General features: G+C 36.1%; 1 protein-coding gene across 4 annotated transcripts in view; it reads right to left on the minus strand.

The window, feature by feature from the left end:
- Positions 1-25,800, minus strand: part of LOC117403562 (BMP-2-inducible protein kinase-like) — a 66,355-nt gene that overhangs the window by 22,564 nt on the left and 17,991 nt on the right. For all 4 annotated transcript variants that reach the window (XR_009307534.1, XM_058989673.1, XM_058989668.1 and 1 more), the window contains 5 exons: positions 8,183-8,301; positions 6,477-6,582; positions 5,849-5,991; positions 4,348-4,469; positions 2,279-2,360 (listed from right to left, as the gene is read on the minus strand). Coding sequence is in view for 3 of the 4 variants with exons in the window: in XM_058989673.1 (XP_058845656.1) it covers positions 2,279-2,360; positions 4,348-4,469; positions 5,849-5,991; positions 6,477-6,582; positions 8,183-8,301 (572 nt within the window). In the remaining variant the exon portion in view is untranslated. The remainder of the gene's footprint in view (positions 1-2,278; positions 2,361-4,347; positions 4,470-5,848; positions 5,992-6,476; positions 6,583-8,182; positions 8,302-25,800) is intronic.

Genomic DNA, 25,800 nt, shown 5'->3' on the forward strand with positions numbered 1-25,800 from the left:
ATACATATATTTTAAAAATAAACAAATTGAAAAAAACAACACAGGGCCATGACAAAATCGCTATTATGTGGCTTTTGTCTCTCTTCAAGGTCCATAAAGTAATTAGAAACCCACAACCTAAACCATGTTTTAGCTACACAAGTAGTTACAAAAGTCTTAAAATCTTTTCTTACCCCTTTAACATATAAATTAATTACTGAATATATACAGTTGTAGTCAAAAGTTCACATACCCCAAAAGGAAATTTATAATTTCTAGAAATTTCTCAAAGATTTTCAGATTTTAGGAAAAATCTTTCGTATCAAATCTTTCATATTTCGTATAAAGTTTTGCTTTTGTGGATAAGGAAAAAAAAAAAGGTTACAAGAACTAGAAGTCTACAATTATTTATTTCAGCAATTCAAAAGTATTCATACCCTTTGATGCTATGATAATATTGTCTACAAGGTGTTAGAAATTTCAATATGATAATGCAGAACCGAATTCTAGAAAATGCTGGATTGTAGGTGAACATTCTTACAGAGTATAAAAGTGTTAGGCATAGGATGATTGCTGTCATTACCAATAAGTTAATAAGGGAAAAAGTAGAGAGCTATCTGAAGACCTTAGGCAGAAAATGATTTATTGTCATAAAGCTGGAGAACGATACAAGATTTCCAAGCATCTGAGTACCCCCATTTCAACTACTGTTTTTATTATCAAGAAGTACAAGACTCATGGTACTGTCACATAGCTCCCTCAGTCTGGAAGAAAGAAGGTTATTTCACCAAGAACAAGTAGAAGAATTGTGAGGAAGGTTAATAATAATCCAAGATTGACTACCAAAGATATTCAAAGTGAATTGGCTGCAAGTGGGACTGGGGTTTCCATTTCAACCATAGGTCGAGTATTGCATGGTGAAGGTCTCAATGGTTGAAGGTCAAGGAAAAAGCCACTCGTAGGAAAACGTTACAAGGACAAACTGCTTAAAGTCTGCAAAACAGCATTTGAATGAGGGATGAGAGTTCTGGTCAAAGGTTTGCTGATAGTCGTTACGTTTGGAGAAAATCTGGTGAGGCATACAAAGAAAAGAACACCATACGTACTATCAAGCATGAAGGTGGTAATATCCTTCTATGAGGCTGTTTTTTCTCTAATGGCACAGGAAAGTTAGTTCCAATACATGGTAAAATGGATTCAATACCATACCAAAAGATATTGGCCAATCATCTGAAACCCTCCGCTACAAAACTTGGTTTAAAGCGCAACTGGACGTTCCAACACAACAACGATCCAAAGTATACATCAAAATCTACTGCAGAATGGTTAAAGAGGAATAAAATCAAGGTTCTGGAATGGCCTAGTCAAAGTCCCGATCTAAATCCGATTGAGAATCTTTGGTATGAGTTGAAGAAGGATGTGCACAAGAGAAGTCCATGGAATTTGAATGAACTGGAACAATTTTGCATTGAAGAATTGTCAAAAAGTCACTGAAGAATCATGCCAAAAGCTCACTGACAAACATCCTAATCGTTTAAAAGAGGTTGTTATTGCTAAAGCTACCTCAACTAGCTATTAATTTCATTTTCCTTGTCAGGGTATGAATACTTTTGAATTAGCATTTTAGGAATATAGCAAAAAAATTGCTGAAATAAATAAAGACTATCTATTTCTTGTAACGTTTTTCTTCATCCACAAAATCAAAACGTTTGCTGCAAAAGATTTTTCCTATAATTATTTGTTTGAGGAATGTCTACAAGTTATAACATTTCTATTTGCATATGTAAACTTTTGACTACAACTGTATACACACACATTCACATAGGCAAAAAGCAGCGGTAATAGGAGTACTGTATTTTCTTTAGAATTGTCAAAAGCATACATTTTAGATATTTAATATTTACAGTGCTCATTTTACAGGTCAATATTTTGAATTTGCAATTACAGTGAAATCCTTGAGGTTGCAAGACCAATGCATCAGAGCAGCAGGAACAACTCCATCAGTGAGCAGGGGTTCATGTGATGCAAGATGAAAATGTACAATTCTTGCATCACTCTTTCATACCTGTTTGCTAAACAAACAGGAAGATGATGTCAGACCATACTCTGTTCAACGTTCTAATGCTTATGCCATTACTCAGGGATTATATTGGAAGTCTTTTTACATATTATGGGGGGGTGTTGTCACCACAACGGTATCTTCCTGGTTAAAGTCATGGCACGGTAGAGTGCAAACTAATTACTTGTCGACGCCTTATCTTCTTACTGATACAACTGAAAGATTATATAATATCCTTACCCAAATATCAGCCTTCGTGGTGATTGGCTTCCCTCCATAAAGATTAATCATTTCTGGAGCTCTGTATGACAGTGTTGTATACCTACAGCAAGAATAAACCAATATGCTTTAAGGATTACATGTCACCTTACTTTCTCTAAATTGTAAAGCAACATAAAACACAGAACAATATATTGTGGGAAAAATAAACCCAATCCTAATGGCTTGTCGTCTGAGGCTTATGTTATCGTATGACAGCATAGGAATACATTTTCCTTCCACCTGATAGCGGACTAATTTTGTCATTAATACATTCCAGTTATATTAATGCTTATGTAATACTACGCCAACATTTTCTGGGATGTAAAAAGTCACTCATTTTTATAAAACTGGATAGAAAGAAACAAAATCTCAAACAGTTTCTATTACATAAACACATTTCAAAACACAGCTAAATGTTTCTCTAGTGTTATGTGTGGAGGGCATGTCAAGGTTTCTGAACAAAAAAATGTAATACACTGATAATCTTCAAAATAGTGGTCTGGGTATAGGTCTTTGCATTGGCTTTGTGAAATATTATGTTATGGGTAGGATGCAGCAATACAGCAAGCACTTTTATAGAGATCAGTGATGGTATCAAAGCATGGAGAGCTAGTTTTAAATTTTTTGCAGTACAGTTGTGATTAGCAGCATTCCGTGTTATATTTGCAGGACACTGTCTAAATAATAAACAGGGTTTGGGACACTTTCTCCCCAGCAGGTTAATTTAGTATGTCTCCTCTCAATCCCCAAATCAGCTGTTTAATATTTAAAATACAATAAAGCACATCAAATACACTTATGATGCAGAGGCTACTACAAGTTTCAGACTAAATTAGATAGACGTTTTATTCATTTAGTTTATGAGACACTGTGGACGCCTAGACAAGATGTAACCGTGATAAATAAAGGACACATCCAGATAGTTCCACCAGGAATAAAAAGGTATGAATTTTTAGTTAAAAAATAAATACATTTATAAGGGAAATCTTTAAGACCAGAGATGTTTAAATCTTTGAAAGTGTGGAAGTACAGCTACCCTGACAATATATATATTATATATATATATATATATATTTTTTTTTTTACATGTGTAACAGTTCTAACCTTGTATTTATTTTTTGTATTTTTTTTTTTTTACATGTGTAACAGTTCTAACCTTGTATTTATCCAATTACAGGCTGCCAAACAGACTGGCAATATACACAGTTGAAATAAAACACCTCTTAAAATTGACTTTTTTTTCTTTTTTATTCATTTAACACCACTTTTCTCCTTTTTTCGCTGTAGTAAAAAAAAAAAAAAAAAAAGGCTTGACAACTCAGTCATACTGCAGTTTCAAAGTTACTCAGCAGTGTCTGGTCTGACAGCTCTTTATGCACCAATTCAAAACAACAGCTGTTTGTCTACAACCAAACGAGCAAGATGGGCTGAAAGGCCTCCTCTCGTTTGTAAACTTTCTTATGTTCTTATGTGGCCTGTGCCAAAAGAAACATATCTTTCTAACATGACCGTTATAAACTGAAACTCATTCGAGAATAGAATTGCTGGATTGAAAAAGAGTCATATTAAACTCAAGAACATTTCTTTAGGATGACAACATCAGCACTAAAGAAAAGAAAACACAAAGGAATACCCACAGAGTCATGTGAAAGGTAATTATTCTGTCATCTCGAGTTATTCTTTTGGAAATGTTGTATTTTGCCACCCAGAAAGACACTTACACAGGTGGAATGTTTAAGTGTCTAAAAAACAGTAGAGCCTAGGCTAATGCTTACAATACCACTCTTTTACAGAAATAGCACAGTACAGAAACCCATTGGCTTGTAAATCCTTGTTTTGAGTGTCCAACACTCTTGCTAAGAGCCCTTATTGATTCGATTGCATTGCTGATGCCAAATTTCAACAGTTTTAATAGCAGTGGCTCTCTTAATTAGCAATCCGAGTACAATTCTACAAACACGGTTCAATTGGGCACTTATACAGTGTAGTGGAATGGGTTAGGTAGGCGTCAGCTTATGTAACAGAAGAGTTTAAAAATCATTGCTTACTTTTTTATTTCGTCCTCCACGCTTGTTACACCGTCTTTCTGTGGGTTAAGAACTTTATGTGTGGCACTGCCAAAGTCGCACAGGACGTAGTTGCCATGGTCATTTAATAAAATATTTTCTACCTGCAAGAAAAAAAAAAAAAAAAAATATCCAAATTTACTTTTACGCAAATGTAGACTCTTAGATGTGAATTTCATTTAAACTGAATATGAAATTCTATGATGATTTTTCTTTTGTAACACCCTAATAGTTTGCGATCATTTACTGTCAAATCAAAAAACACAATGAACCAAATAAAGTTCAATATAATTACAGAAAGGTTACAAAATTGTTACAAGCAATATCAATGTTTTTATTAACAGGACAAACAAGGGCAATTCAATTAAAAACCTCCAAATGGTGTCCATGCTATACAGCACACAAGAACAAACACTGCTCTATGAGTGTTCCCACGGAGCTCTACCAATACACAACCCTGCTCTTTAGCATTTGAAAGCACGGTCGTTCTCTGATGTAGCACACTGCATACTGTACTCCCCATTTCAATAACTAGCAATGTAAAACATCTTTACGTTAGACATTATTTATATATTAATACAGTATATAGGTCTGCAAATGAGGACAATTTAAAATACAATAAAAAACACTGCAAGGTTGTTGTTGGTATCAGAATATTTTATTTTAAAAATAGTACTAATCCACTGTTGCAGGCAGATATCCCATATTTAATATTCACCACATATTAAAAGCTATGAGCAAATTGATTTGCACTGGGTGAAAAATCTAGCCAAATATACAAGTTACTTCAAGCTCACACAGACTGAGGAAGAGTGATCTGAGTTGTTAATGTGTCATCATCAGGAAAATATTTTGCAAGACATTTTGCAAGAAGCAGTGGGCGATATGTCAGAGCAAGAAAACCAGTAGCAAAAACAAATGTATGCCTTTCATGGGTTTCTCTGTTCATTGTACAACTGCATACATATTTATTTGTCCATACCCAGACAAAAAGCACATAAAAAAACAGACAGGGGTTTATTTTCATTATTTTAGTTTTTTTTAAAAGCACATTGCTTTCATTTGTAGAGCGTACAATAGTCTTCACAGGAACCAAGGACAAAGACTTCCTTTGTTTAACCTCCATTTGCTAACTACTAATTGCTAATAAAAAAGGTTGTAGCCATGTGAACAAAACACTGAAAATAATGCGGAGAGGCAGCAGTTTGCAGATTACGGTTTTACTTCATTAGACACCGACGAAAGTGATGAAACACTTTGTCACACTTTTAGCTATCAGCGTTATTACAATTAAATTGTATAAAGTACTTATAAAAATATTATAAATACAATATATTAAATATGGTTGTAAAATGTTTAAACATTTATATGAATTCAACAAACTTTATTTTACTTCTGCACATGCTTAGCATTCTATTGAGCATGGCATTGAAAACTGTCTGGAATGGTTCAGCCTCTTTGGCAATAGGGTTTGTCTTCATACCTTCAGATCCCTGTGAATGATTGGAGTTTTGCACTGATGTAACCTGGCAACTGCCTCACAGGTGTCACAAAATATCCTCAAGACTTCTGGCTCTGTGAAACCAGTCTGCAACCTCTGATTCATCTGCTTCACCACTTGGCCCGCTGTCAAAATATACAGGAAACATCACATTTACTCTTCTATAGCTCTCGGCAAAACGAAGAAATCCTTTGTTTAATTGTGTTTGCTCTTCTGGAAGGTAACTGCTGATTTGTCAACTTTTTGACAGCAGCAGTACCAGCATGAGTTTATTCCTTACAGAAAAGCTGTTATTTCTTAAAATAAATACAAAATTCAGGAACAGTTGTTTTGCAAGGCTTGCCTCTTTAAAACTCTCAGTTTTTAGGAAGGGGACTCTGCAATTTTGTCAAGGCTAATTTTAGATTTTCAGTGTTGATATCTACCAAACAGGAGACTAAAAAGGAGGCTAGTTTGCTAAAGAAAGATTTTCTTTTTGGCCACTAGCAGCTACTGTACCTACTGATCAAATGTGGTGTGTTTATATTGTAACCATGTAACATCTGAAGGCACATATATAAATACAAAATATTTCTGACATACTGGAACAAGAGTATACAGTAGTTGTTACCTCTGCAATACTCCATGAGAATGAGCACTTCCCAAACACTATCACCAACTGTATTAATGGCAGAGTCCAAGTACCCCACAACATTCTTATGACCCGATAGCTCTTTCTGCAACAAAACAAAGAACATAACGGAAGAATTAAAAAATCAATTGGTTATTCAATCAGCATTCAATGCTATGTGCTTCATAGACAGGACCAGTGCTTCCACAGTACATTCTATAGTTTTTTGGATCTCTAACCAGTGAGTTTGAAGGTTGACTTCCTCACTATCTGGGAGAGTAACTGGGGGATACTATTAGTTGAGAGACTTTTAGCCACAGGCTGACAGAGTTAGCGCTATGTGTTAAATCACAGCTGTCTGGCACGGGTATTTGGGCTGTGGCTACTTTGGAGTCACTTGCTGGAAACATAATATTCATAAAGACCAGCAGCTGAACAATGAAGCACTGTACTACTCCTCAGATACTACTGCATAGCAGTATTCAGAGCATGTATAAAATGAATGTCCATGATTTTAAAAATGAGAAACACTCTGTTTTGGCCCTCTGTAAACATATACAGTATGGATTTACTGTAAATAGAACTTCTCTATTCTTTCCACTAACAGGACTAAATTCACAGAAAAACAACTTAAGTCAAAGATATGACAAAAGGCTTTTGTTATCAGTTTTGTAACGTTAACTGTTTGATTTTCCTTTTACAAAAAATGGTGCATTTCAGTGGACAGGCTGTGATAGATCAGGCCTTTGGTGTTTTGGAGATCGAATCATTTTTGAAGGGCTTGGAATTGGAATGGGAATTGATTAAAAGGGAATGGAAATTGGAATTGGAAATGTATTTTAAAAGGAATTGGGAGGAAAAAAGTAATTGACCCCAACCCTGGTGTTTACTAAAGAGTTTATTGCAACTTAATTGATATAATAATTACATAAATATACTAAACACTATTTCATATTAAAAACAAACACACACAACAAAGCTAATGGTGCACATGCAAGTGAGTCATTTCTTGACCTCAAGATCACATTTTTGCAATTCTAAGACTATTTGGGGATTTCCATGTCATAAATGACCAGATATTAAACATCCCGACGTATAGTAATAAGGATAGAAATTATTAGGTACTTTTTCATCCACAATGAAATTCATTTAAAAAAACAGAAACAATGCTTTATGAAAAGGTCTAACTTTTAACCATGCAATAAACAACAACCTCACAGGAGAGTCACTGTACTGTAGACTGCATGGATTGAGATGGAGGAAATCCTGTCTAACTAACCTCCTTGAATTATTTGAGGACGTTACAGAAAAGGTCGACAAGGTCAGCAATATACTGTAGCAATATCTGTGCTGTACAGTTAAGCTTGTTCAGCACACATGTACATGCATTCCCTCTGTACCACAAAGGAATAGAATATAACAATATGTATATTAAATTACAGTTATTTAGTGGCAGCCTCTGCAGGCTACATTATATGGAACACGTTGTACACATTCACTCCCTAAAAATCTAAAATTTCATATCTGTGGATCAGTAACCTATATCACCTTATTTTTTATTTATGTAATAACACCATCAGGGTCACACATTCTTGGTTTCCTGGGGAACAGACAGCAAATCTAAGGTCAAGTATAAAGGGGCGGGGGAAAAAAGCATTGCAATTAGAAAAGGTTTAGTTGTACTAGTAGTGTTTACTTCAGCTTACCATGATTGCTATTTCCAGTTTGCAGATATTTAGATCAGGTACATTGTTCACATACATTCGCTTCAAAGCACACCGCACACCACTGTGGGTCCGAGCAAGGAACACGATTGAAAAGCCACCTGAAATACACAATTTAAACTGAAGTCAATACCACAGCAACACAGCAGTTAAAAGAGAATCATCAGTAATATTAAAACACAATTGATTTCTTTCATTCTGAAACTACATCTAACCACAATTAGGCTGCATTCTACATGTAAATTAAAATATATACAGTACTTGCTGAACAGCAAAAGAAAAGGTATTACATTCACAGCTACTGTAACGTCAATTCAATGTAGACAATTCTTCATTGTCCTTTATAGCTTTAGTGTTATATATCCTTCAGAACACCAAACCACCTTTTCTGTAATTTGCCATCCAATTCAATGCCTTTAGATAGATTTAAAAACTTTCTATAAAGACAGCAGCTTTATGAACAGTAGTGCAAATTTCAACACAACAACTCCAAACTTTTACAGTACACCGATATTTGTAGTTTAAAGGAAGTTTAAAGTTTTTATTGGAGAAAATCTTTGTCACTGGGAGGACAATACTTAGGTCTGGTGGTATAACGAATAGCAAAAGAACGAGAGTGAACTGGATTTCAAAAGCTATTTTCAATGAGCAATGGTAAATGTTTTAAATTTTGGTGTTGAAAGCAAACGTTAGGTTATTATAATAACCCTGGTTCCCTGAAACAAAAATGTAACCATTACCGTATGGGTATTTGCCTTCTAAAAAGCCCCGAAACCTGAATAAGGACATACCAAAGCTGCTCAGCGAGCCTGTGGCACGGTCATGCCCCACCCGAGAACACAAAAGTACTGAGCTCACAGAAGTCTGCTGCAATAGAAGATCTAACATAGGACTAGGGCTTTTCTCTAAATATCATACTATACGGCATATACAGCGAGTGCATCCCACATTTTCCCTTAAAAAAAAAAAAAAAATTATGAAAAGATTTACAGTAGTTCATCTTCTAAGCACCAAGTTACTGTGCTGTCAGACCTGTACAGTATTGGCCAATAGAAGGACTACCTGTCTAGTGTGACCAATCAAGTATACAGTATTCTCCCAACTTAAAGCACCTTCTGTATAAATAAATTACCATGTATAACAGGATTTGACTGTACAATATACAGTATTTACAGTAGTACAGTGCTTATTTCCTTTTATTGTGTACGACAGTGGGTGCAGTGCCTGTTATACTACAGTACAGTAGCTGTTACTAGAATAGCTCCAGTTACAAAAGTGTAAACAGATTGACTGCAAAATGCTTATTATAGAAATATCTATTAGAAGCTTGTGCTACAGCATTAGTTGTCAGGCAGCTTTGACCGTGCTTTGTCACATGTTTCTCTTCTTTGAATCAATACCAGTCCCACTAATATAAAGCAGCCATTTCTCATGAACAACAACCGAGTCACTGCTTGTTCCACTAAGAGAGAGTGAGGGTGAGCAAGAGCAAACACAAAAGCAAGAATACAATACAGTACTTGTTTTCCGACAAACATACATTCGCTTGGGCTGCCTGAATACAAAACATGGTTGTATTAAAATCACACAGGAGATGCCTTGAGGCATAGTACAACAATCTGGTGATGCTGGGTATGTACTGTATGGCTGGAACGGCATTATCATAGGAAGAACTGGTGTTTAATACCCAATTTAAAATAATGAAAAGGTGCAGAATGGTTTAACTCAATTAGCATTCTTAGTTTACAAACTTCTCCCAACAAGTTCAAGATTGCAAAGGAAACCATTGCACAATAAAACACACAACGTCATAAAAAACAAACAAAAAACTATCAAATGTTTCTGACTGACTAGACAAACTCAGAACAAAGAAAAGTAATTTTCCTTGTTACCTTCTTGACTCCTTTTTTTCAGACTTACAAACGTATATCTAATTACTCACAACAGCTACACTGAATTTGAGGCTCCAGCACCTGGGAATCATAAGGAGCCAATCTTAGTTGAGCAGTGGGCCTCAGTTTATCATTTGTTGCTAGAGTTACCAAGCTAGTCCTTCTACCTTTCTCACCTTCTTGTTACAATTTGGAAGGTGCAGTGCAATTATAAATAAGTTTAACCCTTTAATCCCATTCTTAAGCAGAAACAGTCATATTCTTTCCGATGTATTGGAACAAATTACCACTGTAGAATTTTGGTTTAATAAAATTGACAAAAATCAGTTTTATTAGACAATACACTGACCTTCTGTTGTTTAAAAAAGCAACAAGAAAAAGGGGAAGAAATGGCTTAATAATGCTAAAACATGTCCTCTGTCATTATAGTGTGTGTGTGTATATACAGTGCCTTGCGAAAGTATTCGGCCCCCTTGAACTTTGCGACCTTTTGCCACATTTCAGGCTTCAAACATAAAGATATGAAACTGTAATTTTTTGTGAAGAATCAACAACAAGTGGGACACAATCATGAAGTGGAACGAAATTTATTGGATATGTCAAACTTTTTTAACAAATAAAAAACTGAAAAATTGGGCGTGCAAAATTATTCAGCCCCTTTACTTTCAGTGCAGCAAACTCTCTCCAGAAGTTCAGTGAGGATCTCTGAATGATCCAATGTTGACCTAAATGACTAATGATGATAAATAGAATCCACCTGTGTGTAATCAAGTCTCTGTATAAATGCACCTGCACTGTGATAGTCTCAGAGGTCAGTTTGAAGCGCAGAGAGCATCATGAAGAACAAGGAACACACCAGGCAGATCCGAGATACTGTTGTGGAGAAGTTTAAAGCCGGATTTGGATACAAAAAGATTTCCCAAGCTTTAAACATCCCAAGGAGCACTGTGCAAGCGATAATATTGAAATGGAAGGAGTATCAGACCACTGCAAATCTACCAAGACCTGGCCGTCCCTCTAAACTTTCAGCTCATGCAAGGAGAAGACTGATCAGAGATGCAGCCAAGAGGCCCATGATCACTCTGGATGAACTGCAGAGATCTACAGCTGAGGTGGGAGACTCTGTCCATAGGACAACAATCAGTCGTATACTGCACAAATCTGGCCTTTATGGAAGAGTGGCAAGAAGAAAGCCATTTCTTAAAGATATCCATAAAAAGTGTCGTTTACAGTTTGCCACAAGCCACCTGGGAGACACACCAAACATGTGGAAGAAGGTGCTCTGGTCAGATGAAACCAAAATCGAACTTTTTGGCAACAATGCAAAACGTTATGTTTGGCGTAAAAGCAACACAGCTCATCACCCTGAACACACCATCCCCACTGTCAAACATGGTGGTGGCAGCATCATGGTTTGGGCCTGCTTTTCTTCAGCAGGGACAGGGAAGATGGTTAAAATTGATGGGAAGATGGATGGAGCCAAATACAGGACCATTCTGGAAGAAAACCTGATGGAGTCTGCAAAAGACCTGAGACTGGGACGGAGATTTGTCTTCCAACAAGACAATGATACAAAACATAAAGCAAAATCTACAATGAAATGGTTCACAAATAAACATATCCAGGTGTTAGAATGGCCAAGTCAAAGTCCAGACCTGAATCCAATCGAGAATCTGTGGAAAGAACTGAAAACTGCTGTTCACAAATGCTCTCCATCCAACCTCACTGAGCTCGAGCTGTTTTGCAAGGAGGAATGGGCAAAAATTTCAGTCTCTCGATGTGCAAAACTGATAGAGACATACCCCAAGCGACTTACAGCTGTAATCGCAGCAAAAGGTGGCGCTACAAAGTATTAACTTAAGGGGGCTGAATAATTTTGCACGCCCAATTTTTCAGTTTTTTATTTGTTAAAAAAGTTTGAAATATCCAATAAATTTCGTTCCACTTCATGATTGTGTCCCACTTGTTGATTCTTCACAAAAAATTACAGTTTCATATCTTTATGTTTGAAGCCTGAAATGTGGCAAAAGGTCGCAAAGTTCAAGGGGGCCGAATACTTTCGCAAGGCACTGTATATATATATATATATATATATATATATATAATGTTAGGGCTGTCAATCGCAGTTAACTTCTGTGATTAACGCATTAATGTTTTTGGAGATTACTTATTTTAATGTGTGTTAATCGCACTTCTGACTGTGTCTTGAGCCTTTCAGCAACATTGGAATGAGTGTCTGAGTGCAGTTATTGTTTAAATAGAAAGTTAGTCACTGAACCACGTAATAGAGCAAAGCACTAAAAAATGAATGAGATATATATTTTTTTTTTCCTAAAACACTCTGACAGCTTACTGGATAGAAAGACGCTTACTTGTCTACTGTTAAAGTGAGTTCCAGTATCACACATGAGTGCATCTAGTCTGCTGCGTGCCGAACACGCCTTCAGTTCTCAAAATACACTAGCAGCAGCTCTTCAGCTACAAACAATACAACAAATTAAACCCACCAGTTTCGACAGAAATGCAGGATCACTGCAACCCCGTGATTCAAGCTAAATATGATAAGCCTTTTTCTTTTTGCGCGTAGTATGTAAAGCCTACCAATTTTTCTTGTTTGCAGTTTTTGGATAACATTTTTTTTTATGTTCTATTCACAATAAGCAGTTAATTTCCTATAAGTGCTTATTGTAGCTACATATTTTATCATTTTATTAAAAAAAAAAACACACATTTAAAAACAGATCTGGTCTGTATTCTGTTTTCTGATCTCTGTATATGCTGCTGATCAAGCTCGAACCGCATGTTTTATTGTGTTGGTTGTATTTGTAATTTCTAAATGATTGCCCCTTGTAAATTTTGGTGACGGTCTCAATGGGAACATTTCGTGGTTAAATAAACGAGACACTACTCGGTACCATTGTACCCTGCTGGTCTCTCTCGTTCATATTACGTCATAAGAATATTCCTGGTTCCCACTAAACAAAAATGGATACGTGTGCAGGTGGACACTCTCAGTTAAAACAAACTAAATAATACTCGTCAGACACGTCAACAAAAACTACAAAACGCCCTGCAGACTCAGCAACTCAGCATCTTCTCACAGAATGCAGGGTGTACGCAGACCTGTTGGGGGACCTAAAAATAAAAACTGCCGCAAATTCAAGTGAGCCTAAAACAAGCCAGCATTCTGCAGTTCATCCTTGGTAAAGCAAAAACACACACGATAACAGAGGTGGTTTATAAATCGTTTCCAGTGATTAGCCTACAAATTGAAAAGGCCAATCCTAGTGTTTGATTTGTATTTATTTATTTCTTGACCAGTTAGGATTGCCTGCTTGTTTTCTTGAGTTTGTTTGAAGTTATTTACAGTTTTCAAAACGTAATGTGTACTAATTATTTATGTGCAACACACAACATTGCAGACAATGTGACAATCAAAAAATGTAATTTTACTTAAATTTGACAAAGATGGCAAATTTGCATGGGGTACACCAGGTACAGCCTTCCGTCTCAAATACATACATTTTACACAAGTTTATTTAAAGTGAAGGATAATAATAACAATAGAATCAGTAATAAAACAAATTTTAAATTAGATGCATGTAGTAATTGTATCAATTTAATATGCGATTAAAACCAAGGTTAACTAAGATCATTTTTTTTGCAAGATTAATCACGATTATTTTTGTATCGCTTGACAGCCCTAATATATATATTATGTAAAAGATATGGGAATTTTGAATAGTTTCCTATTCAAATACACGGGGGTCAACATTTTCGTGTACTCGAATACCTGAAATAAAGAATAAAAGGCAAATACGTATGTGTACTACAGCAGACAGCATAAAAAGTGTAAGCGGTTAAAATTTAAGTTCACTCTTCAGAGGAGCTGGCCGGGTTCACAAAGTGTACAAACAATGTCAAAGACATTGTTCAAGTTACTTGCTTTGTTCAATAACCTGTAAATAATTCCAAACAAGGCACATACCTGGTTGTACTTTTAATGGTCAGTGCAAATGTTGAAGTTACTCCATCCATTCACAGAAAGTCAACAGTAGATGTTTTACACTGTACTGCAGTCCACAGAGTTAAAAAAAACAAAAACAAACAAACAAAAAAACACATTACTTCTTTCACCCTGTTTTCTCAGTCACTGCGGTATTCTGCTTAGCATTTCGTATGTCTTTATATTCAACATAAAGCTAAATTAGCGTTCTAATTTCGATGTTACTAAAGTTAGGCTTCCTTTTTAGTACTTGTTATATCCATTTGTTTACAAATTTAAAGTTAGCCCGTGCCGTGCTGCCGGAAGCTGTTTCATGACTGCCTAGCAACAGCGCCTGTGTGCAGTCATTACAGGAGAACTCAAGTGGAGGATCTGTTCACATTAGCTGAAAACTAAGGTAACAAAATTGTCAACAATTTCAAACAGAATACGTTTACTGTAGAATTTTGCTGTTAGAAGCATTGCATGATTAATTAGAGTCTTAAGTTTAAATATGCCAATCTCATTCACATGACCGCGCACTTGTCAAGCGGCAGCATTCATATATATATATATATATATATATATATATATATAAAAAAGATGCGTTTGCTTCTAGTAGTCTTTTTCGTGTACTCTTTTTAGCCCATTTCAATGTTTTTTTTGTTTTTTTTAAATAAATTACATAATAGCTTTGGAAAATGAAGGGTTAAAATCTATATCGGGAGAGTTTCCATAACAGGCAGATTGTATCAGACAGACGGGGCTACGAGCCACAGAAACATTCTGTGGCTACTGATTGATGCCATATGTTTAAGGATCATATTCTCTATAAAATCATCGTGTTTTTTTTTTTTTTTGGGGGGGGGGGGGGGGTCAACACAAGCACACAGGAGTAAGGTTCATTTCTTATTTTTGATACCAGATGCAGTATTCTTTCAAATGGAAGGGAATAAGGTCCCCACACAAGTACAAATTCTTGAAAAAGATCATTGACTTACAATTTTCATTTAACACTAAAATGGTCAATAAAAGGTATAGGTTACATAAAGTGCAGACAATTAAAATATACAGTAGTGTCCTCTACCAGTACTTACTAGGACTACTAATTTTAAGAATTTAGGTCATTCATGCATGCTCCTGTACACCAACTAACTTACAGTAGGGTCATTCCATGTCAGATCAACCAAAATCCAGGAAAATCACCGCCTCAAGATTTGAATTTTGCTTATATTGTGTGTGTGGAACTCACAGGTCAGGTATGGGGGGGTGGAGGGTAGTCATACTTGAAACACGTCTCATTTCTGAGTGATTTTAAGGATTTAAAAATGGTATTTAGAATGTCATTAGCCCTATGAATGCTTCTGTACAGATAGCCAGGCAGTAGAATTCATGCAAAGTAAGTACCACCGCTTTAGTATTTCTGTGTTGCTGGGGGCCTTCAAATTGAAAGTGTCCAATTGTCAAATTCTGAGAGATTTTTAAGTGCATGTTCCTTCTAAAGTAGGAGTTATCACTTTCAAATTGCTTAGGTGTGCTCATAATTTAACTGACTTTCTGTCTGCAGCTCTGCTACTGTCTACCTTCTTTACTGTCTGATTTAATGACCACACAAAAAGGCTTCAGGATGAAAGTATCAACTTTCGTGAAGGGCTGAAACTGACCATTGTTGGGCTTATAGATGAGGATTTGAAGGACTTGTGGTAAAATAACTGACTTGATAATCTGTCTCCTTCACAGTTTAATAAATGTACAAACATGAACAACAAGCATGTATGTTGTTTTGGGTTATATTGTACAATATTTGCGAATAGTTTGAGTTTAAACCAAGAGAAACTGTGTATAAATAAATAAATCCATAAAACTTAAAACATAAAATGTGTATAATCTTTATATGCAAGTGGTTTGTCACGGGGCTACAGAGGTACTGTAGACCTCTTATTTCTTCTTTGTTGGCATCTTTAAAAATGGATTCTTGCAAAGTTCTGAAACAACCATTCACGGGTTATAAATGAGCATTTGAAGGACTTGTGGTGAAGTAATTGACTTGGTAAATCGATCTGTTTTTTCCAATGGTTACCCAGTCAGATTATCAAGTCAGTTATTTTACCACAAGTCCTTCAAATCCTCATCTATAAGCCCACCAAAGGTCAGTTTGTTAACTCGTGTCCCACAAGGGGTTTCAGCCCTTCAAAAGATAGGGCCATTTTTGATACTTTCATCCTGAAGCCATTTAGTGGGGTCATTAAATCAGACAGTAAAGTAGGTACAGTAGCAGAGCTGCAGACAGAAAGTCAGTTAAATTATGAGCACAGCTAAGCAATTTGAAAGTGATAACTCCTACTTTAGAAGGAACATGCACTTAAAAATCACTCAGGAATTTGACAATCTTTCAATTTGAAGGCCCCCCAGCAACACAGAAATACTATAGCGGTGGTTCATTTTTAGATCCTCAAAAGCACTCCAAAAAGATGCGTTTCAGTATGACTAAGCCCCACACCCCCCCACACACAAAAGGGGACAAAATCTTAAGGTGGGAAGCTCTGGTTGTTGACACGGAATGACCCAGTAGTACAAATGGGAAAGTAGGGGTTAAATTGCATTGGCATTATGTAATCCTATTATCAACACTGGCAACAGGAAGACAGATCCCAACATGAAAATCTGCGATTATTTCTTCAATAAAATATCATGTAGTTTCAGAAACCCTTACTGTTTGTGAATAGTTCAAGTGGTACAAACCAATTCAAATAAAAAGTCTGCAAAGCAACACTGTTTTACATGCCACAATTAAAATCAGCATCCTGACTGATAACGTCATTGCTATAATTAGTTGATGATCTTGTTTTTTTTCACTTTCACCCAGGAAAAGCCTAGTTTTCCTGCCGCACCCGAGGCAGACTGTTTATTCTATGTTGGCCATGCAATATGAAACTGAATGGGAGAAGATGGGTCCTAACACAATATTATATTAAAGCATAGTGGCAGGATAAATGTGCTTCAGCACATTCAAAGAGAAAATGAAATACAAAACAATCATTTATTTTAAAGCGGGTTATTAGACATATAAGCATGACTACAGTTACACTCCCACCCACCTTCCCTTTAATTTGCAACTTGGTCCACACAAGAATGGGCACTGTAATGATTCAATGCATCGATTCAACTAAAAAAAATAAAAAAAAACACTATGTATGTTTGTCCATATTAAACATTGTACCGTATAACAGAACAAAGTGTAATTAAATCTGTTTTTATTCCCAAATGATCCTTCGTCATTGGTAAACTATTTCCCAGCCATGTGTGGTACCTTCAGCAGGCTAGGCTACATTTTCATAAAGCTCATCTGTACAAAGAAGATAATCTAGGTTTGTGGTTCATAGCAAAAACTGCATTTGAAGGACTAATGAATCAAGAATATCTAGGAAATGGAAACTACGTCATACTTTAATGCTAGATAAGGGTTGTTTCTCAGAACCACAGATGTTTAGGTCCCAAGCAAGACGTGGGGTTTTCAGAGTAGGTACTGTACTGTAGGACATGCACTGTTTATTGCAATATACTCTAGTATTATTTGGAATAGGCTACAATAGCCACACATTGCCAATAGCCAAACAATTCATTAAACAAGATATAGATATTGCATCATCAACCTTGAACCCATCCAGCTTTATTTTCCCTGCCACAAACTGTTGCAATGTGTAGTTCAAACCCTAACCAAAGGGGCAAAAATGTTACGCCATTTCTCCAAGCACTGCAGGATTTTTATATTGATACACCTCATCAACGGTAGGTTATGCATTATTGTTTTGGCATCTGTACTTATTATATCATGCTGGGATGCTGGAAAACAAAGACTGTGCCTTTACAGGAGTGGTACCCAAGGTAACCACATTTATCAGTGCCCCCCTTATTTCTTCTCTTGAAGATCTTTTGATATTTGGTTATATTTTACAGGTTTAAACAGATCATTTAAAGACAATGGTATACCGTGTAGATTAAGAGCTCCTGCTACCTCCTGGTACTGAATGACTTCACGTGATACTGTACTGTAGTTCAAATTCACCAATGGTCTAGTCGCAATTATATTATGTGGGCTACAGCAAAAGTGCCAGAATGCAGTAGTTATCTAGACTTGCATTTTAAATATTATTGTAAAAAGACAAGTGAAGAACCAACAATATTTTGTTGGTTAATATTGTAAATACAGCTGTAGCACACCAAGTCAAAACTATGAATTAAATGTGATTGATACAGTAGGATACAAAGCACATAGTGTTACCTTTATAACCTACTGTAGGATTCAGCATCTAAAGTTATGGTTTACTGTACTATTAAATGTTATTATCAGGGGTTAATGTTTAAATTGTGGTAAAAGCAGTGGTGTTTCAGCATGTATATCCACCATACGTTTAACAGGTTCGCTAACTTTTACCACGGTGGTTACCGGGTTAAATGGCACAAACAGTACAATGAATGGTTTCTTTTAAAAAACAAGCCTCTTAAAATGAGCATGAAACTGCTGTGTTTAAGACCTGAAGATAGATCAATACAATTCCTCAAAGCTAAGTTCCAGCTTGCCCAATGAGATCAACTTCCTAAAAACACGGAGGACAGAGGAGGCATTGGCCAGAACATGTATTAAACCGAAGAGCAGATCAGATGAATGCTGATATGCTGTCAAACTAACTTGTGCTTACAAACTAAAAACAAAAACAAAAACAAAAAATACAAAAATGCACATCTCGCTAGGATACTGGAACAGGGAAGGTGTAAGTCTACTATACAGTATATATTACTGTAAATAAATCTACATTTAAAATGAGTATTATAAGTTGTGTGTCTCTTATTATATACAGTGATGTCACCATGTTCAGTTTGGGTAAGAGGACCACACAATGATTTATATTGTTTTAACAAATAACAAAAACTGATTGGGTACTTGGGACTATTAAAAGATAAAAAATACCAGTAAATGGAGGTCTAATTAAAAAAAAAAATAAATAAATAAAAAAAAATACAACAGTTTAGAACAACATTTCACATGTTACCAGTGATCAATTTAGATCATAATCCACCAGTAGTACCCTTAGACCAGATTGGCTTTAAAACCTTAATGCAGTCAAGACCGTTTTGCAGAGAACTGGAAGTTGTTTAAACTTCTTTCATTAAATACCACACATTATCTTTCATGATCCATATTGAGTGAGAAAATATCTTTAAAAGACCAGTGTGTAATCTGTTTCCTCATGAGTCTCTCAAAGTTACACTATAATGAAACTTTAGCTCCACAGTTAAAAAGCTAAAAATAGACATGAGCTTGCTTTTGGTGACCAGATGAGAGATTCTGCACTACGGATAACAGTGTCCCGTGGCAAAATAGCAGTTTCATCAGTCGTTCTTCAATCATTTTCAAAGCAAGCAATGTTAAACATTCTTTATTTAAACAGCTTTTTCCACACATTTCCCAGTTCATGGTGCTCTCAGGTGTGGAGGGGGGCAGACAAATCTCCAAGGTAAAAACCAATGTCATAGCACACACCGTAACAATTTCCAACCACACAGTAAACAAAGAAATCTACATGCAGTGTCCTAAGCAGCACACAAAGAGCTGTAAAATAACCTTTGTTTCAAGTACGTCAGTAACATACTGTCCATCCGTTACAGTTGTAAATTCAAAATGAGAGAAATCGGTATTCTGAAAAAGCTGATAACCATCACACAACAGTATGTACAGAGTAAGAATTAGCAATGTAATGTTTAAACAGTTTGATATAGGCTACAGTATGCGAGTCACTAGATTCATGCAAAAATGTGTAGCAAGTGGGGTGGATGGGCATATATCCCCAGAATCTGATCCTCTCAATAACTTTAACTAAATTCAGTAATGTTAAAGTAACTGTAGATACTTCTAGAAACGCTCTCCGTTCTCCTCCTGTGCACATCCATTTATTATATAGGCCTACTGTACTGTAGGTCTCAAATGTTCAGTTTTGAGAGAAACACATTTTAGCACACATGGTATCTGGTACCACTCTAGGTTAAAGAAATCTCTGTTTGCAAGCCATGCTTTCAGATTGTCTTGCACTTCCTGGGTCAATCCACCTGGAGGGTCCAATTGTCCCCACCCCTTCACTGGCTTCTTTCCTGTGAATAAGCAATTAGTTGCTTCCCATATTGACTGACACACTGTACTTTCAACCAGCAACATGCTTTGACCTACAGTAGAAGGCAATGCTTACGTGAAATCTGCAACACAAGAATAAGACATAGGAACTGAGAGCTTTCTTTAACCTAAAGTAGTAGCAGACACTGTATCACGATTTAAAATGAAAATACATGTGTTGTAACATGCGTTTCTTTCCAACCTGCACATTTGAGATCTTTTTAGCTACAGTAATGGAAGTAAGATTTATGAAATGATTTTGTTTGCAGCATTTACTGACAATTGGATAAGCTGTTCACTGCGATATACTGATAGACAGTTGTACAGACAGACAGACTCCTCCGTATACCGCAATAACCAAGTTATTACCAAGTTTCACGACAATTGCATACACTTATCTATATATAGAGTATGGAAACATAGTGTGACAGTGTACTGTGCACACACTTCCACTACTGTATCCCCCAATAGGGAATTGTAACTGAGCTAGGACACTGTGAAACTATTTATTATTTTAATACGGTTGCCCTAAAGAACACATTGCAGATAATTGGCTATTAAAGTCATTTGCAAATGTTTGCAATCCAGATACTATTCAAAATTCTGAATATAAACTATTTCATGGATGAAATATTGAAAACAGCTGAAAATGTGGACACAATAATGAATCCCACTGCTTTATATGTGGGACAAAAAATTGGCATCCTCATAGGAGGTCATCATGCATTTGCATCTTATGTGTCCTCATATAAAGACTGGAAGAGTTTTTCTTTTTTTTTTTTTTTTTCACCCGTCCCCATGCATGAAAGGGTTACACTTAACTTACGTAAAGTGAATAAATGACGTGCAAAAAGACAGTTCTGAATTCTTCCAGGAGCAGTGCTCTAACACTTAAAAATGATTACATAGCAGAGCCTTGGAATCCAAAACAACAACTTCTTCTGGGAAGCAACATCTCAACTTTCGCCAGAAGCCTGTCATCAAAAAACAAAAAAGGAGACAAACACAATAGAGTTCTGTTTCTGCCAAATAGGTCGGGCTTTATAGGTCTGTCTGAAATAATGATCAATAAAAACCTTGATCCAATTTCTTTTACCAAGAGGGTAGTCATCTATGGAAGCCGTAAATGGACACCATATAAAATCAGGACTTAGTTTTACTAAACCCTGACATTTCAAAAGCCAGAAATGTTTTTGTTTCTCAGGTCCTCGTTCAAAAAACGTGGACCCTTCTACGCGGATTGTGTCCATCTGTCACATCATACAGGGTGAACATGCCAATTGACTTGATTTTGCACCAGTCTTCACCAAGCTTCTGTGATGCATGCCTAGTCTATAATAGATGTTTACAATTTTGCTTGCAAGATCCATCCTGGAAGTTTCAAACAGCCTTCAAATGACATTCAATGACATTTTCATTAATGTCAAAGATGGCTCACTTGCTCTAAGCTTTATCAGTCATTTTATAGCCACTTTTAACCAGGGGATCTGGTTTGAAGTCAAATTCAGCCAGCATACAGTAAATACGGACAGCGTTAATCATGTTATAATATACTGCATGGATAAGTAATATAATTGCATCTCAGCCCATACGAAAAAAAGTCGACACATCGCCTATTTATGACTTCTCCATAAAACTGCTGACTGTCGTTTTTCTTTTTAAACTTCCAAGCATTGAAAATGACTGTCCGTTTTGAAATTCCAACACTAGAAGCCAGGGAGTCATTCATTGGAGACCAAGAAAACAAAAACACAACGCAAAACACTGCCTGACATAAACCTTCAAAGTCATGAAATCCATATATTAGCCTATAAAAAACTAAACAAATGGGGCTGAAGTGAATTACTTTAGGTTACAATTGCATCTCGAAGTTCTGGTGAATTCATCATAAACCACTGCCACTCCAGCTTTTCTTGTGTTACCAGAGCTAGTGCTGCATCGATTCGTCAACTTAACTGACTACCCGATTAAAAATAAAATACACTCATAAACAACCACCAGTTACTGACAATATATTTGCTGTGCTAACACTGCAACATGTTAAGTAAAATAAATAAATAAATAAATGCACTTCAGTAATAAACCTATGTATCTAACTAGGTTCCCACTGTTTGAAATAAAGTTTAGTATAAATAGCTCATCTCTACGTATCTCGTAGTTAAAAAGGGCATAATAACTGCAATAAATACAAGAGATAAATGAAAGCACAAAAACAGAAAAGCACAAACTGAGTGCATATGGCAAATGATTGTGCATAGCCTAGCAGTACTGTATATGTGTACCGGTAACATGAGACTGTAAACTGTATTAAATATTTAGTAAAACTGCAAAATGTACTCTGTAGTAAACTTGATTTTTTTATATAGATCTGTACTGCTGAAAGTTCAGTTGGAATCGCTGCAATTTCTTATATATATATATATATATATATATATATATATATATATATATATACACACAGACGTGCTCAAATTTGTTGGTACCCTTACAGGTCATTGAAATAATGCTTCATTCCTCCTGAAAAGTGATGAAATTAAAAGCTATTTTATCATGTATACTTGCATGCCTTTGGTATGTCATAGAATAAAGCAAAGAAGCTGTGAAAAGAGATGAGTTATTGCTTATTCTACAAAGATATTCTAAAATGGCCTGGACACATTTGTTGGCACCCCTTAGAAAAGATAATAAATAATTGGATTATAGTGATATTTCAAACTAATTAGTTTCTTTAATTAGTATCACACATGTCTCCAATCTTGTAATCAGTCATTCAGCCTATTTAAATGGAGAAAAGTAGTCACTGTGCTGTTTGGTATCATTGTGTGCACCACACTGAACATGGACCAGGGAAAGCAAAGGAGAGAGTTGTCTGAGGAGATCAGAAAGAAAATAATAGACAAGTATGGTAAAGGTAAAGGCTACAAGACCATCTCCAAGCAGCTTGATGTTCCTGTGACAACAGTTGCAAATATTATTAAGAAGTTTAAGGTCCATGGAACTGTAGCCAACCTCCCTGGGTGCGGCCGCAAGAGGAAAATCGACCCCAGATTGAACAGAAGGATAGTGCGAATGGTAGAAAAAGAACCAAGGATAACTGCCAAAGAGATACAAGCTGAACTCCAAGGTGAAGGTACGTCAGTTTCTGATCGCACCATCCGTCGCTTTTTGAGCGAAAGTGGGCTCCATGGAAGAAGACCCAGGAGGACTCCACTTTTGACAGAAAAACATAAAAAAAGCCAGACTGGAATTTGCTAAAATGCATATTGACAAGCCACAATCCTTCTGGGAGAATGTCCTTTGGACAGATGAGTCAAAACTGGAGCTTTTTGGCAAGTCACATCAGCTCTATGTTCACAGACGAGAAAATGAAGCTTTCAAAGAAAACACCACCATACCTACAGTGAAACATGGAGGAGGCTTGGTTATGTTTTGGGGCAGCTTTGCTGCACCCGGCACAGGGTGCCTTGAATCTGTGCAGGGCACAATGAAATCTCAAGACTATCAAGGCATTCTGGAGCAAAACGTACTGCCCAGTGTCAGAAAGCTCTGTCTCAGTCGCAGGTCATGGGTCCTCCAACAGGATAATGACCCAAAACACACAGCTAAAAGCACCCAAGAATGGATAAGAACAAAACATTGGACTATTCTGAAGTGGCCTTCTATGAGTCCTGATCTGAATCCTATCGAACATCTATGGAAAGAGCTGAAACTTGCAGTCTGGAGAAGGCACCCATCAAACCTGAGACAGCTGGAGCAGTTTGCTCAGGAAGAGTGGGTCAAACTACCTGTTAACAGGTGCAGAAGTCTCATTGAGAGCTACAGAAAATGTTTGATTGCAGTGATTGCCTCTAAAGGTTGTGCAACAAAATATTAGGTTAGCGGTCCCATCATTTTTGTCCATGCCATTTTCATTTGTTTTATTATTTACAATATTATGTTGAATAAAAAATCAAAAGCAAAGTCTGATTTCTATTAAATATGGAATAAACAATGGTGGATGCCAATTACTTTTGTCAGTTTCAAGTTATTTCAGAGAAAATTGTGCATTCTTCGTTTTTTGTGGAGGGGTACCAACAAATTTGAGCACGTCTGTGTGTGTGTGTATATATATATATAATTTCAGGTAATGGTTTTTATATTTTTATATTTTAAATAACATTCTTTTGCAGCAGTGTGGAGTAGTGGTTAGGGCTCTGGACTCTTGACCGGAGGGTCATGGGTTCAATCCCAGGTGGGGGACACTGCTGCTGTACCTTTGAGCAAGGTACTTTACCTAGATTGCTCCAGTAAAAAATCCAACTGTATAAATGGGTAATTGTATGTAAAAAAAAAATAATGTGATATCTTGTAAAAATTGTAAGTCTCCCTGGATAAGGGCGTCTGCTAAGAAATAAATAAATAATAATTTAGCTACAAATCAAGGAGACTTTAAAATTACACATTTCAAGAGGTTACTACAATTGGCAACATTTATGCAGAAACGAAAGTTTCAGGAGTCAACACGTTACAATATTGCTGTACACAACAGCAAACGCGGAATCTAAATAGCATTATCTGCAAAAGATTGGCGATGATCAATTAACATAATTTCTGTTTGAAATACACAGTAATACAAGAAGGCGAAAAAAAACCCTGCTCAGGGAAGAGGAGGTGCTTTGTACAACTGGCTTTGTTACCAGCTGATCAACACGCATTTTTACCATGCATAAACATGCACAAAAACATATGTTAAATATTATAAAAACAAAGATTATTATTATTATTATTATTATTCCATATATACTACTGCATGTATAATCACTTTTAGAAATCTACATAAAACGTATTTCACTTTAATTTGCAACAAAAAGAAACAGACACCCTGATGAGTTCCTCTATTGAAAGCCCCCTTGCTGTGACTTAAATAAGCAATACTTTTTGTAATTAAGAAAATATACTGATTATATCAAATAATCAAAGTATTAAATCGATAGACTAATAGATTATTCTATTATTCAAAAGGTGCAGCTTTAACCAGAACCCTTTAAAGCAATTATAGCCTTGTAATTCACTGCAGCTCATCTACTGTTCTATATGTAATGCTTTAGCTATTGTCTTTCATCAACAAAGAGGCCCAATCATCAGTGTCTGAAAACTGAACAAACAAAGCAAGTACTGATCAGTTTACATATTATGGATTAACATGCAACGCTGCTGAAATTCCAAACTGTTCCACAACATTGTGCCATGACAAAGCACGGGGATTAGTGTGGGTGAGGCAACGCATGTGCACATGAAGAGGTACTATTATGATGTTGTGGAATGTGTGCTTAAAGGTGTACAGTCATTGTTAATATTTGAAATCCAATCTCTAACCATTTACTTGTGTCCAATTAGAATTAACCCCATGTTAATTTTACCTTTATCTTGATTACCAACCAAAAAAATCAGTGAAAAGTATTACCCCAATTCGAAATCTATTGAGGCCTAAATCATTTTCCCTTTATTCAGTTTATAAAGTGTCCATGGGTGGCTTGCATACTTTAAAAACGACTACAATAAATGAATACTGTAATGT

The sequence above is a fragment of the Acipenser ruthenus genome, chromosome 2 (genome assembly GCF_902713425.1).
Source record: "Acipenser ruthenus chromosome 2, fAciRut3.2 maternal haplotype, whole genome shotgun sequence".
NCBI classification, from domain to species: Eukaryota; Metazoa; Chordata; class Actinopteri; order Acipenseriformes; family Acipenseridae; genus Acipenser; species Acipenser ruthenus.